A 15109-nucleotide genomic window follows, 5' to 3' on the forward strand; every position below is an offset into this window, starting at 1 on the left:
TTTCCAGTCACATTATGTTTTGCTCGATTTAACTGCTCACAGTAAGTCACAGCCGCTGTTTTATTTGGTCACTGCCACATATTAGCTCTTGCTCTACATGGACTTCAGTAAGGCCTTTGACAAGGTCCCTCATGGCAGACTGGTACAAAAGGTGAAGTCACACGGGATCAGGGGTGAGCTGGCAAGATGGATACAGAACTGGCTAGGTCATAGAAGGCAGAGAGTAGCAATGGAAGGGTGGTGTTCCGCAGGGATCAGTGCTGGGACCTTTGCTGTTCGTAGTATATATAAATGATTTGGAGGAAAATGTAACTGGTCTGATTAGTAAGCTTGCAGACGACACAAAGGTTGGTGGAATTGCGGATAACAATGAGGACTGTCAGAGGATACAGCAGGATTTAGATTGTTTGGAGACTTGGGCGGAGAGATGGAAGATGGGAGTTTAATCCAGACAAATGTGAGGTAATGTATTTTGGAAGGTCTAATGCAGGTAAGGACTATACAGTGAATGGTAGAACCCTCGAATATTGACAGTCAGATATATCTAGGTGTACAGTTCCACAGGTCACTGAAAGGGGCAATACAGGTGGAGAAGGTAGTCAAGAAGGCATATGGCATGCTTGCCTTTATTGGCCGGGGCACTGAGTATAAGAATTGGCAAGTCATGTTGCAGCTGAATAGAACCTTAGTTAGGCCACACTTGGAGTATAGTGTTCAATTCTGGTCGCCACACTATCAGGAGGATGTGGAGGGTTTAGAGAGGGTGCAGAAGAGATTTACCAGGATGTTGCCAGGTATGGAGGGCATTAGCTATGAGGAATGGTTGAATAAACTCGGTTTGTTTTCACTGGAACGATGGAGGTTGAGGGGTAACCTGATAGAGGTCTACAAAATTATGAGGGCCATAGACAGAGTGGATAGTCAGAGGCTGTTTCGCAGGGGTCAATTACTAAGGGGCATAGGTTTAAGGTGTGAGAGGCAAGGTTTAGAGGCGATGTTTCGAGGCAAGTTTCTTTTACCCAGAGAGTAGTGGGTGCCTGGAACTCGCTGCTTGAGGTGGTGATGGAAGCAGGGACAATAGTGACATTTAAGGGGCATCTTGACAAATACATGAATAGGATGGGAACAGAGGGTAAGGGACCCAGGAACTGTAGAAGATTTTAGTTTAGACAGACAGCATGGTCGGCACAGGCTTGGTGGGCCGAAGGGCCTGTACCTGTGCTGTACTTTTCTTTGTTCTTTGCTCCACAGTTTTCAAGCAACCCGAGGTATTTCTTTTATTAGTTCCAGGATCTGAGCGTCACTTGTAAGTCCAGGATTTTCTGTCAGTGTGGTTGATGAGACCATCAATTTACAAGACACATGATTGGAAGTGAACAGTGGTTTTGATAGTCTTACAACTGAGCCTGCCTGCAACGAGATGAACTGGCAGCAGGCTCACAACTGCAGATCTTTATACTTCCGGTGAGTGGGAGGAGCCATGGGCGGAGCCCAGTACAAGCTCCTCATCTCCCCCTATGGGCAGAGCCGCGCAACTGCTCATATACCGAGCTTACAAAGACACAACACATATAATATAACAGTGTGAATTACTAGGATTATGATTCACCACATTCACCCCCTGTAAAAAAAAATCAAGTCCGGCGGGGGTGATGGGTCTACAAATTGAGCCGGTCCGGCGGTCGAGTCGCCCTCTGGGATCGACGAAGCGCCGGGGTTTCAGCCGCTTCTAGTGGCTGGGTGGTAGCGGCCGGTGTGGGTACGATGATGGACTCCGGGGCTGATTCGCTTCGAGCTTCGTACCCGACTGGGTCGACTGGCGACGGGGAGCGCCGGAAACCCATAGGCGTGGGAGCGCGGAACACGGGCAGTGAACCTGTAGGCATGGGGGCGCAGGGGGTTGGGTGGGGTGTAGTGTGAGGGGTATCTCGGCGGTAGTAGTGTTGGAGTTGGATCCTGCAGATGCCAGGTCCCGGAGGGAAACAGTGTCCTGACAGCCATCAGGGTATTGGATGAACGCATATTGGGGGTTCGAGTGGAGTAGGAGCACTCTCTCAACGAGTGGGTCAGTGTTGTGCGCCCGGACGTGCTTCCGGAGGAGAACCGGGCCCGGTGTCTTGAACCATGCTGGGAGCGAAACCCCCGTGGTAGTGCCCTGGAAATAACAAATAGCCGCTCGTGAGGGGTCTGGTTGGTGGCAGTACATAGGAGGGACCTAATAGCATGGAGCGCGTCGGGGAGGACCTCCTGCCAATAGGAGGTCGGGAGCTTCCTGGACCGGAGGGTTAGAAGGACGATCTTCCAGACTGTCGCGTTCTCCCTCTCCACCTGCCCGTTCCCCCGGGGTTGTAGCTGGTAGTCCTGCTCAAGACGATGCCCTTGTCGAGCAGGTACTGACGCAGCTCGTCGCTCATAAAGGACAAACCCCTGTCACTGTGTACGTAGCTGGGGAAACCAAACAGGGTGAAGATACTGTGTAGGACTCTGATGACTGTGTGGGAAGTTATAATCGGGGCATGGGATAGCAAAGGGGAAGCGGGAGAACTCGTCGATGACGCTTAGGAAGTACACATTCCGATTAATCGAGGGGAGTGGCCCTTTGAAATCGATGCTCAGGCGTTCAAAGGGCCGGGAGGCCATTACCAGGTGGGCCCTGTCTGGTCTATAGAAGTGCGGTTTGCACTCCGCATAGATCGGTCAATCCCCGGTGATGGCTTTTACCTCCTCGGTGGAGAAAGGCAGATTTTGGGCTTTGACGTAGTGGGCGAGCCGGGTGACCCCCGGGTGACAGAGGTCATTGTGGATAGCTTTCAGGTGATTGTCTAGCGCGCTGGCGCACGTGCCGCGGGACAGGGCATCTGGGGGCTTGTTGAGCTTCCCCGGTCGGTACATAATATCGTACTTGTAGGTGGAGAGTTTGATCCTCCACCGTAGGATCTTACCGTTTTTAATTTTGCCCCTTTGTGAGTTGTCAAACATGAAGGCAACCGATCTTTGGTCGGTGATGAGGGTGAACCTCCTACCTGCGAGGTAGTACCTCCAGTGATGTATAGCTTCCACGATGGCTTGTGCTTCCTTTTCGACTGAGGAGTGTCGAAGTTCTGAAGCGGAGAGATTTCGGGAGAAAAAGGCGACTGGTCTCCCTGCCTGATTTAGTGTGGCTGCGAGAGCGACCTCTGAGGCATCATTCTCTAGCTGAAAAGGGACGGATTCATCCACCGCCCGCATGGCCGCTTTGGCGACGTCCTCCTTGATGCAGGTGAAGGCCTGGTGAGCCTCAACTGATAGAGGAAAGAGTGTGGCCTTAAATAGTGGGTGGGCTTTGTCTGCATACTCAGAGACCCACTGGCATAATACGAGAAAAATCCCAGGCACCTTTTGAGGGCCCTGGGACAATGAGGGAGAGGGAGTTGTAAGAGCATACGGTCCGGGTCGGGGCCCAGGACTCCGTTTTCCACAACATAGCCGAGGATGGCTAGCCTGGTCGTGCGGAAAACGCATTTCTCCGTGTTATACGTGAGGGTGAGTTGAGGTTAGCGCCGTGGTCCTGTGATCATGGCCGCAGATGGTGACGTTATCTAAGTACGGAAACGTGGCCCGCAGCCCGTACTGGTCCACCATTCGGTCCATCGGCGTCTCGGTGCTCCAGCGAGCAAAGGGAACCCGGAGGAAGTGGGAGAGGCGGCCAGCGGCCTCGAACGTCGTGTAGTGGCGGTCCTCCGGGCAGATTGGGAGCTGGTCGTAGGCAGACTTCAGATCCATGGAGAAGATGCGATAATGGCCGATCTGATTCACCATGTCTGCAGTCCTGGGGAGGGGGTACGCATTGAGGTGCGTGAACCGATTATTGGTCTGGCTATAGTCCACTACCATTCGGAATTTTTCCCCGGTCATGACGACCACCACCTGAGCTCTCCAGGGGCTATTACTGGCCTCTATGATCCCCTCACGTAGAAGCCTATGGACCTCGGTTCTGATAAACACCCTGTCCTGCAGGCTGTATCGCCTGCTGCGAGTGGCTACGGGTTTGCAGTCCGGAGTGAGATTGGCAAAGAGTGGAGGGGGGTCGATTTTTAGCGTCGCTAGACTGCAGATAGTGAGTGGGGGCAGGGTTCGGCCGAAGCTGAGGGTGAGGCTTTTGAGGTTGCACTGGAAGTCGAGTCCCAGTAAGAGTGGGGCGTAGAGTTCGGGGAGTACGTATAGCTGGAAGTTCAGAGTAGCTAGCGCCCTGAATCGTTAGGGTCGCGACGGTGCGCCCTTGGAGGTGAACAGAGTGTGAGCCCGAAGCGAGGGAGATATTTTGCCATGCAGGGAAGATAGGGAGCGAACAGCGTCTTACCAGATCTGGGTGTACGAAGCTCTCGGTGCTCCCGGAGTCAAAGAGGCATGGTGTCCTGTACCTGCTGATTTTAACGGTCATCATCGAGTTGCGGAGGTGTTTCGGACACGACTGGTCCAACGTGACCACGCTGTGTTGCGGGTAGTTGGTGGCTCGATCAGCTGTGCTGGAGTGGCCCCGTGATGACTGTCCGCTGAGTCCGTAGTCTTCAAGGTGAGTTTCAGAGTTTGAAGAGGGTGGATCCCAAGATGGCTGCCCCCGTGGATCGGACGTGGCGGGCGGCAAGGTAGATGGCGCCGAAGATGGCGGCCCCCATGAGTCGCACGTGGCCGGCCGCGTGGAGGAGGATTGCCAAGATGCCGGCCCCCATGAGTCGCACGTGTCGGGTGGGGGCGGAGTCGAAGTACAGGCCGCAGCATTTTGGGCCCTGCGGGCCTGTGAGTTTTGGAAACGAGTGCTCTGGGCTGCAGGAGAGTTTGGAGAGGGGGATTTCTTCGCCAGGCAGACACGGGCAAAGTGTCCCTTCCGAACACAGCTGCTGCAGGTCGCGTTGCGGGCCGGGCAGTGCTGCTGTGGGTGTCGGGGCTGCCCACAAAAATGGCACACTGGGGCTGCGTAGTGGGTGGGTGGCTGCGCGGCGCAGGCCTGGGGCAGTCGCTGGTCGGGGGCCCAGGATGGGGTCGCTTGGTCCGCGGGGAACAAGGTGAGGTTGCGGAACGAGACCTCCATGTTAGTAGCCAATTCTACAGAGTCCTCCAAATTCTGGGCCCCTTTTTCAAGCAACCGCTGGCGCAGATAGTTTGACGTGAGCCCTGCCACGTAAACATCTCGGACAGCAAGCTCCATGTGCTGGGCAGCTGATACAGCCTGATAATTACAGTCTCGAGTTGAGGCTTTTAAATCGCGCAGGAATTCGGCCAACGACTCCGCGGGGCGCTGGTGGCGGGTCGTAAAAATGTGGCGCGCGTAGACCTCGTTGATGGGCCTCACGTACATTCGATCTAGCATGGCCAGGGCCTCCGTATACGAGGTAGTACTGTTAAGTTGAGTAGAGATAGGGTGGCTCACCCTTGCGTGCAGTAGATTGAGTTTTTGCTCCTCTGTAGTTTCTGTAGTGCTTGATTCAGCCAGGTAGGCCTTGAAACATCTGAGCCAGTGTAGAAAGATTTATTTTGCCTCTGCAGCCTGGAGGACGAGTTCTAGTCGGTCAGGTTTGAGGGCTGATTCCATAGTCGTTTTCTTCAAGTTTCCTAAGACTATTAAATTGATGAGACCATCAATTCACAAGACACGTGATTGGAAGTGAACAGTGCTTTTAATAGTCTTACAACTGAGCCTGCCTGCAACGAGATGAACTGGCAGCAGGCTCACAACTGCAGATATTTATACTTCTGGTTAGTGGGAGGAGCCATGGGCGGAGCCAAGGGTGGAGCCCAGTACAAACTCATCTCCCCCTATGGGCAGAGCCGTGCAACTGCTCGTATGCCGAGCTTACAAAGACACAACACATATAATATAACACAGTGTGAATTACTAGGATTATGATTCACCACAGTGGTGTAGGTACATCTATTGTGTACGGGTTCTTCCTGTTTGTTCTTGTTTGTTGCCTTATTTTCCACTTATTTTATTTTTGCATTTTTGATCCATAGATTTTTCATGGACCTGTTCCTTTAAGGCAAAGCAGCCTGTGCCTTTAATTCAAACAGAAGGTTCCAAAAGGTTGTGCTGTTTTAGGCTGCTTTGCATATTGTCTGACATCAATGCTGACTTGGTTTGATTGATTTGGCTGGCGGCCAATGAATTGGCTTATTAAGATGTGCTCTACCCGGTACAGGTGGTGATCGGATCCCACTGGAATGTTTTGAGCTTCAAGGGTTGAGTTTTTGCTTTCACGTATGATTCTGCAGCTTGGATGGAGGTTTGTGATTAATTCTCGCCAAAAAAATCCAGCTAAACTCTTTCCATAAGGCCACTGAGGGCTGATTCTCTCCAGTAAGTCTGGGTGCCATTCTCTTGAGACTGCAAAGGCTTGAAGTCAAACTGCGAGCTGAAAGCTAGATTTGATGCGGTCTAAAGTGGCTGTGCAGGAATATATAGGCCTGGATGTGAATCTTAAGCTGAAGGCCAAGTTTGATAAGAAATAAAACATCTCTCCAGAAAGCCTACTGCCAGCGAATACTAAATTCTCTAACATGAATGAATGACTCTGCAAGGAAGACCATTACCAGCTGTAAATCACTTTAATCTTTAAATCTTTAATCTGTGAGAGTGCTGCAAGGGAAATGTGCTAACGACCACCATTTGAAGCCAAGGCTCTTGTCTTTTGACCTTCAACCGTATTATTTTTATTCCTTTCCCCCGTGTTTGTCGGTCTTGTGTGTGAGGGTAGTGTGTGGGACAGCTAAAGGGGTAGTAGTTTAGCTCGTCATTCAGTTGCATTTACTGCATATTTCATCATTATTCATTTATAAATGAACAGGAATTGTGTTTCTACCTACAAACCTGGAGATTTAGTGGATAATTTTGTGATTATATGAAGATAATCATGAGGCATCACAACTGACATCAAATCTCAGTCAGAGGATGGTTTACAAACTGCCTCAGATGGTTGCTGCACAGCTCCAGTCTCCAGTAGAAGACGTGCAGGTTAGGTGGATCAACCATACTAAATTGCCCCTCAAGTGTCCTGATGTTTAGGTGGGGTTACGGGGAAAGGGCAGGGGCCTAGGTAGAGCTTTTTTTCCAGAGGGTCGGTGAAGACTCGATGGGTTGAACTGCTCCCTTCTGCACTATAAGGATTCCATGATACAAATGGTAGTAGAGAATTAATCAAATGATTGAAGGCAGCAATTTAGTGTTCAGGGGCCTCTGGCCTCTCACGATCTTTCTTTACAGGGACCGAGTAGGAGTCGGGCACAGGATTGATTGGTTGAAGCTGTAGTGAGAGTAACAGAGGAAGGAGATGGAAGAATACATGGATGGAATGGGTAGTATAACGCTGAAGAGGTTGGAGTATTGATGTCATAGAAAGAAAGTAAATAGACAAAGAGATGGTGGGTGTCAGGAAACAGCTATAGTTTAAATAGTTTAGATTTGTAGGCATTAGAAATTTAGTATAGCTTTAAGTTAGTTTAATTTTTGTGACCGTGTAAGAAAGGGTTAAATCTTTAGTTAGTTTCATGTTAAACCAAGGCATCTGCATGTCTGTGGGTTTTGATTTCATTTCAAACTGTGCCTGCATTGTAATTAAAAGATTTATGACATAAAAACAAACAAGGTGTAAAGACTAGGCTGCTGTGTAGCAACCAGGGACCTACACAGAAAAACATAAATACTTGTGGTTGAGTTAGAACCAGGTACCTGAGAAGAGAGCAGCTCTAAGAAACTGGCAGCAGAGACAGGGCCGTGGAGTAAGAGGAAGAAAGCTAAAGAACAGATAGTTCTAGAAACCAGGGAATGTTAAGATAAGCCCCAGGAAGACTGAAGTCAAAGGTACAAAGAACTTGAATCTGAACAATGTAGTGTGTCCACTAAAGTTAAAGAAAGGAGCAAAGAGACATTCCCAGTTAAAGACAGAGCTGAAAAACTCCAGACCTAGTGAAGTTGGCTAACGAGAAGCAAGACATTTGAAGTAAGTCTAAGGTTGGTGACACCTTAATACAGCCTGTGAAACAGTTGTGTTCTGTTGGTATGGCTGGCTACCCGAGAGATTGCGTGGAAGCTTGAATGTATGTGACTATCCAAGGCAGAGGAATACTGAAAGGAGAGACTGAAATCCTGGAAATGGATCCTTGGTGAATGCATTAGAGAGAAAGACTGGTTTGTGAGAAGATTCTAAGGCGTGTTTTTCAAGAGTGGAGTTTGGAATCACTTGTGTGGTTGTCAGACATTTAGTGAGACCAGCTGGTTCACCATTTGGATCTGAAACGACAACTCTGTTTATCTCCACAGATGCTGCCAGACTTGCCGAGTTTATCCAGAATTTTTTACTTTTACACTATCTTCTAGCTGAAAGAAAAGAAAGCTAAAGCGGACAAAGAAAGAAAGGGTTAAGGGACGAAAAAGGAGACATAGCAAAGTAGGTAAAAAAAGTGATCATATTCTCCAATCACTACAAGAGACTAAGTTGCTGTATAAATGCAAGGACAGAATATGATTTGGAAAAACAGAGTGAATTACATCTGCACGCCCAAAAACAACTAGTTCCTGCCTTATGACCTTGCTCATCTGGTCTCAACTTCCCTTGTACAATACCACAATTGGTTAATTAGTTATTGATATAAAATAAACCAAATAATTGCTTCCAATGAATTAGCAAAGCATGACCAGTTGGCATAAGTACATTTAGAACAAACATCAGGAAAATATTCTTTGCTCACTGTGGGATAAATCTGTCAAGTAGGGGAACAAAAACAAAAATATAGTTGGCATTGAAAATATAATTGGATGCCATGATGGGTGATTTTATACATTGAAGGAACGAGCTTCCAAGATGAAGTGGCCTTTTCTTGTGTTATATCTTGGTTCTAATTAATTGAATAGGTTTTCCATTGTGATATCAGTAAATGTTAACTTAATATTTCAAGTTAACTTAATAAATTAAAAGTTAGTCAAATCTGAGGATTTAAGAGGTTTATAATAATAATCGTTATTAATGTCACAGGTAAGCTTGCATCAACATGCAATTAAGTTCCTGTACAAATCTGCTAGTCGCCACACCCCGGCGCCTGTTCGGGTACACCGAGGGAGAATTCAGAATGTCCGATCTACCGAACAAGCATGTCTTTCGGGACTAGTGGGAGGAAACTGGAGCACCCGGAGGAAACCCACTGGCACGGGGAGAACGTGCAGACTCCGCATAGTGACCCAAGTCAGTAATCAAACTCGGGTCCCTGCCGCTGTATGCTGACAGGAAAAGAGCTGATATTAAATCCATTGGCATGGATGCTGATTAAGTAAACAGCTTTTTTCCGCGATGGTGCTGAGTTGCTGATGAAGTATCTGAAGATGTTTGAGCCCAGGATGCAAAACTAAGGAACTCCTGCAATGATTTAAGAACCATAACCATTTTCTGATGATGTCATGGAAGGAAATTCCCATTGGTTCATAAATCTACATTTTGCAGAAGTCGTTGGTGTCTTGATATGACAAGGAACTATCCTCACCTTTCCTCTGGCAATCAGCTCTGGTATCCAAATCTGGATCAATGCTGTGCCAATTTGTGACTGAATAGTTAGTCACAACTATTACTGTACTGGTTATTGTGGAGTTGATATTGCTTGTTGGCATTATCGAAGACTCCTTCCATCACTTTACTGACAACTGAGAAGAGGCTATTAAGGAAGTAAATGCATCCTTTTTTTTTGGTGAACAGGAGATACCTGGGTTATCTGCCACCCTGTCGAGTAGATTTCAGTATCAATAGTGCACTGAAACAGTCCATCTAGGAACATTTCTTCAATGCTACAGTCAGAATGTCGTACACAATGCACTCAGCTCCTTCATAGCGTTATGTGGGTAAACTGAATCAGCTAGGCATGAACAATTATAATGGTGCGGTCATCAGGAAGAGACTGAGGAAAGATCTTCATGTTTCTTGGCACTGTCTCTGGCAAAGACAGTGGCCCCTTTATGTATAGAATGACAAACGGACAACATTTTTCATATTTCCATCGTTTGCCAGATTTGAGTGTGGGCAGTAAGTCTTTGCACATCTAGAACTGCTGGCAGAAAGCACGTTTTTTAGGTTATAAGGTTTATGATTGATATTCCAGACGGAACATTAATTGAATGAGCATTACAACTTGCTTTTATAAGCAGTCCCTAGAAATTCTAAGTCAAACATAACATTTCTTGAAACACTAGTTTTGTGTTCAATCACAATTTTAATGCACATCCCCTCTATTATTTGCTTCACCAGACGGACTCACCCTGTTGGGGTCTATACCGTTCACCTGTCGAAGTTGCTCAAGCATCCACTGCGACCTTCTCACAAAAGATGATGACCCTTCAAACTGCTTGACTTTGGTAATGGATACCAGTGTTGGCTTCTTATTGGTCACTGTAATGAAAAAGAATACAGTCACTCACATGTCTTAACAGGAATTCAAAAGGTTTTCACTTAACTTGTTCATACCTAGGCAGTGACACTTCGCCTGCAATAAGTCACAGTAAGTAAATTATCGTTCAGTGATACGTCAGCATATAACTCCTTTAATGACTGTCCTTCATTCATGGTCTCCAGGCACAATTGATCTTTTATACTTATTCTTCTTTACAGAGTTTAACCTAGTTAACTGCCCTGTCAATCTCAAGTGTCTCTTCCTGTGGGGTCCACTTCTGAAGCACAGCCCAAATAAAATCCTTCTGTTCTCTGTTTCAATGTCATTAATGTAATGGCTTTTTGTGCCACCCTCGTACAATTACATCAGCTCTATCCAAGGCTCCATCCAAGACATCCTTAATATTCTTGCAGACCTACGGTCAATTTCAATGTTATGCTGACAACATCCAGTTTGTCCCGGCTGCAGTCCAGACCACTTAATCACCATGGTGCTAACTGACTGCTTAGCTTCATGAAAAAAATACCTTTAATTCAACGTTAGCAAGAACAAAGTAACATTTATCTTGATTTGACCCCCTTCTCCCACCTCCCTCCCACCGTGTCTCCTCTGATCATTCCTTTCCTCTCTCCCTCCCAAGTACTGTGCTCTAACTCCCCCACCAGACCCAGAATCTTTTTCAGTTATCTTTGCGCTTGGTTCTCTTAACATTGATAAAGGACTGGCCCTTACGTGTTGCAGTTCCTCAGATTTAACCCATCAGTGTACAATGCAGCATGGTAGCATAGTGGTTAGCACATTTGCTTCACAGCTCCAGGGTCCCAGGTTAGATTCCGGCTTGGGTCACTGTCTGTGCGAGTCTGCATGTTCTCCCCATATCTGAGTGGGTTTCCTCCGGCTGCTATGGTTTCCTCCCACAGTCCAAAGGTGTGCAGGTCAGGTGGACTGGCCATGATAAATTGCCCTTAGTGTCCAAAAAAGGTTGGGTGGTTTTATGAGATGGGGGAGGTGTGGGCCTACGTGGGTACTCTTTCCAAGGGCCGGTGCAGACTCGATGGGTCAAATGGCCTCCTTCTGCACTGTAAATTCTGAACCTCAATTTGCTATTTGCACCTCAATTTCTTACCACCAAGACAATTGACAACTAATTCTGCAAGCTTCACTTGCCTCTGCCCTTGAAACATTTATTCATGCCTTAGCCACCTGTACTTAGCTTACTCCAATGGTCTCCTTACTGGCCTTCTGAATTTGACCTTCAGAAATAGCGATTCATTCAGACCAACTCCACTTTTCCCGCACTAAATCCTGATCCCTTTATTTCACCATGCTTACCAGTCTTCACCAATTTTGTCCCTCTGCATATTGATTTCAAGGTGCTTGTCTTTATCTTAAGTCAGTCGCAATTACACAAATATCACCATTTGTAGTGTTAAATTCACTCCATGTCAACTACAGGAGATTTTTTGTGTTGAGCCCCAAAGATGCCATCAAGCAAGTTTAGGAAGCAATCACACTGAAGAATTCTCACGGACAACAAACCAGGAACGAAAAGCTACTGATTACCCTTCACTTTTTAATCATCTTACAGACAGCGAAATAAAGATTGAGATTTACATGCGATTATGGAAGAAGTTAAAAGGTAGCAAACTTTTTTTAAATTAAAAGTCTATGTTTTTTTTAAAAACAGAAGAAAGAAACTTGGCATTCTACAAATAAAAGTAGTTTTTTAGGACCAGAGAGATTATTCATCATGATTATGCCATAATGTACCATTACAAACCCAGTTATACCACAGTCTCCACAGCAACGGGTTTTAATGGGAGGTGAAAAGCGCAAGTTTGCGTCAAATCAAGTAACTTGCACAGACTGCAACCGTGTACTTGGTGGAAGAGCAAGGAATCACTAACAGCAACCACTGGATTACTATGTTTAAATGCATACATGCAAATGCAATAAGTCACCATCAGTTTCACAGATTTGTGACAGTGAACACAAATAATTTTGCTACCATTACAATCACATCAGACTTTTGTTTCCAGATCCTTCCTCTTAACCAACCACAACATTTTCTGCTCTACTTTTGGCTGTAGAGTGTTCAAACATTCCACTTACGCCCTTCATCTTGCAACCTCTCTCCTTTTCTTCAAAGGTCTTCTTCTCTTCAATCGTGCCTTTGATCACTAATCCGAATGCTTCTCTATTTTCCAACGCTGCTATTTTCCACTTGCAACATTACAATATGTTAAAAGGTATTTCAGGCAAATATCAAAGTTTTCATTGTAACTCTGATGTTAGTAAAGTTGCCAGAGACAGCTGACCATAGGCTGCTTGAGAGGGAGAGCTGACTGTTGCAGATTTAAGTTGAGGATCACCATACCTCAGGCGAGGGGCAAGGTTGAGAAACCGGGGTCTTCATAAATAACCTCAGCCAGCATTGGAACAACCGTATGTTTTGAAAATGAGCCATACTATGTTCTGGTGAAAGATTTTACTCTGTTTCTCTCTCTGCAGATACTGCCAGACCTAGTACGTATTTCTGGCATTTTTCATTTTTATTTCAGAATTCCAGCATCTGCAGCATTTTGCTTTGTTATACTATGTTCACTCGTGTGGTCTGTGTTTGATATATTTCATCACAGCAAAGACAGCACAACAGGCTTTCTTAAATTATACTACACTATAATACAACAAGAGGAAACTGAGATTTGGAGAGCAACAGAATAAACGACAGAAAATAAGGAAAGATAAAATAGGAAATAAATCAGCTATAATGCACAGTGTAGTGAAATAAGGCAGCAAAACGGGTTTGAAGATTTAGCATGTGTATTCCAGTCACCATAGGAGGCAAATTGCTAAATATTATATTTTTATTAAGGAAAATTAGCATGCCAGATATTTTCAGCAGAGCTATAATTAAATGATTCAAGTTCCTATATTGGGTTCTCAAATTTCAGAAGGCCATGTGACATTTCAGCTGCATCCAGAGACAGAATTATTCATTCAGTGTCACGGTTTTAATTCTGGTCCTTTTGTACAATGATAATTACCATTTGAGGTTAGTGTCATTGGGACTTGGTAAAATTCCCATTTTACTGCTTTGAGATGTCACCAGCACATCTTCCAACAATTGCTATTGTACCTATTGTGTTCCTTCTTGACAATCAGTAGCAGGTAGTCAACATTACCTTCGAGCATGGAAATTAGTTTCTTAACAAAAACTAAACAAAGGAGTCTGTTCGTGAATTAGATTTAGAAAAAAAACTGTAATCACTAAATAGGTTTGCATTATATTTATATACATGTTTAAGATATTACATTTTGAACTAAAGTACTATTCAGAACATTGAAACTCTTACATTATAACTGCCCTTAAAACACAAAGGTACAAATTAGGAGTGCAGTAGGCCATTCAGCCCCTTGAGCCTCGCTGCCATTTGATAAGATCATGGCTGATTTGATTGTGGCCTCAATTCCACTCTTCTACCTATTCCTGACAACTTTTGACTTCCTTGTTAGTCAACAAACTGCCTAGTTCTGCCTTAAAAATATTCAATGACCCTGTCTCCACTGCGCTCTGGGGACAGGAATTCCACAGACTAATGACCCTGTGAGAAAAAAAGTCTAATTTCTGTCTTAAATGGGAAACCCTTTTTTTCCAAACTGTGTCCTCTATTTCTTTACTTTTAACCAGGGAAACATCCTTTCAGCATTACCGTATCAAGACCCCTCAGGACTATGGGCTGGATTCTCCGCAGCCCCCCGCCAAAATCGTGTTTGGCGGCATGAACTTGATGGGCTGAATGGTCATCCTCCTGTACCATAATGACCAACTGCATTGCTTTCATCCTCTAACTTAGCTATATCTTCAGGAACTCCAATTAATTTCTTAAGCTCATATTGCTTCTCAATTGTCTGTGGTGTGCATTTTAAAAACTTTTACAAAGATATTTCTAAATTATCAATCCAAATAACTGTTTACCCATAATTGATGTCAAGCTAATCCTGCAACAGTTGTATATTTTTTGCTCTTATTGCAGAACACTTTTGCAACACACTTTGTAGACAGAGTGAAAGGTTCCACAAGTGTGTCAGTGTTTTCATGTCTGTTCCAATCCCAATCAATCACACACAGACAAAATCTGTGATAGTACCAAAGCCTGAAGGAAAGTTCTATTTCACAAACATGGAGATTACTTTTAGCACCTACATGGAAACTCCTGGTGCACAGCACCAATACAGTAAAAGCCTTCGTTTTGGCTAAGTATTTGACATGACATTTTATTGCACATTCAAATTACTGCCCATTTATTTAGACCCATCAATTTAGTGCTGAATTTTTATACAAGAAATCTCACTCCCATCGGTAAATTTCAAGCTCGACTTGTTAAACAGATTTTTCTTTGCTTTAAAAGAAGTAATACCATTTTTAAACTGCAAGAATTAATGATCCTGACAGAAAAAAAAATCAAAAAATCTTCTTCGATGCTGTAAATCTTAGAACAGAAGCAATGGGGAATTGAATATAATCTATTTGCTGTTGGCATTTAGTCTGACTTCTTCATTTATTACAATACTGTAGGCATGGTAACTGCAGGACAATGCAAACTGGGAATACACAGAAAGATACTGAATGGGAATTATAAAATATAGAAGTTAGGAGCAAGTTAAACCTACAAAGTCATTTCATGTCCATGATCAAATGAAG

General features: G+C 45.1%; 1 protein-coding gene across 2 annotated transcripts in view; it reads right to left on the minus strand.

Annotated features, from left to right (window-relative positions):
* The window catches only part of stxbp6 (syntaxin binding protein 6 (amisyn)), a 354356-nt gene that overhangs the window by 79031 nt on the left and 260216 nt on the right, over positions 1-15109 (minus strand). For both annotated transcript variants that reach the window (XM_038786189.1, XM_038786182.1), the window contains exon 3: positions 10273-10403. In XM_038786189.1, coding sequence (XP_038642117.1) covers positions 10273-10403 — 131 coding nt within the window. The remainder of the gene's footprint in view (positions 1-10272; positions 10404-15109) is intronic.

Source organism: Scyliorhinus canicula, chromosome 2, assembly GCF_902713615.1.
Source record: "Scyliorhinus canicula chromosome 2, sScyCan1.1, whole genome shotgun sequence".
NCBI lineage: Eukaryota > Metazoa > Chordata > Chondrichthyes > Carcharhiniformes > Scyliorhinidae > Scyliorhinus > Scyliorhinus canicula.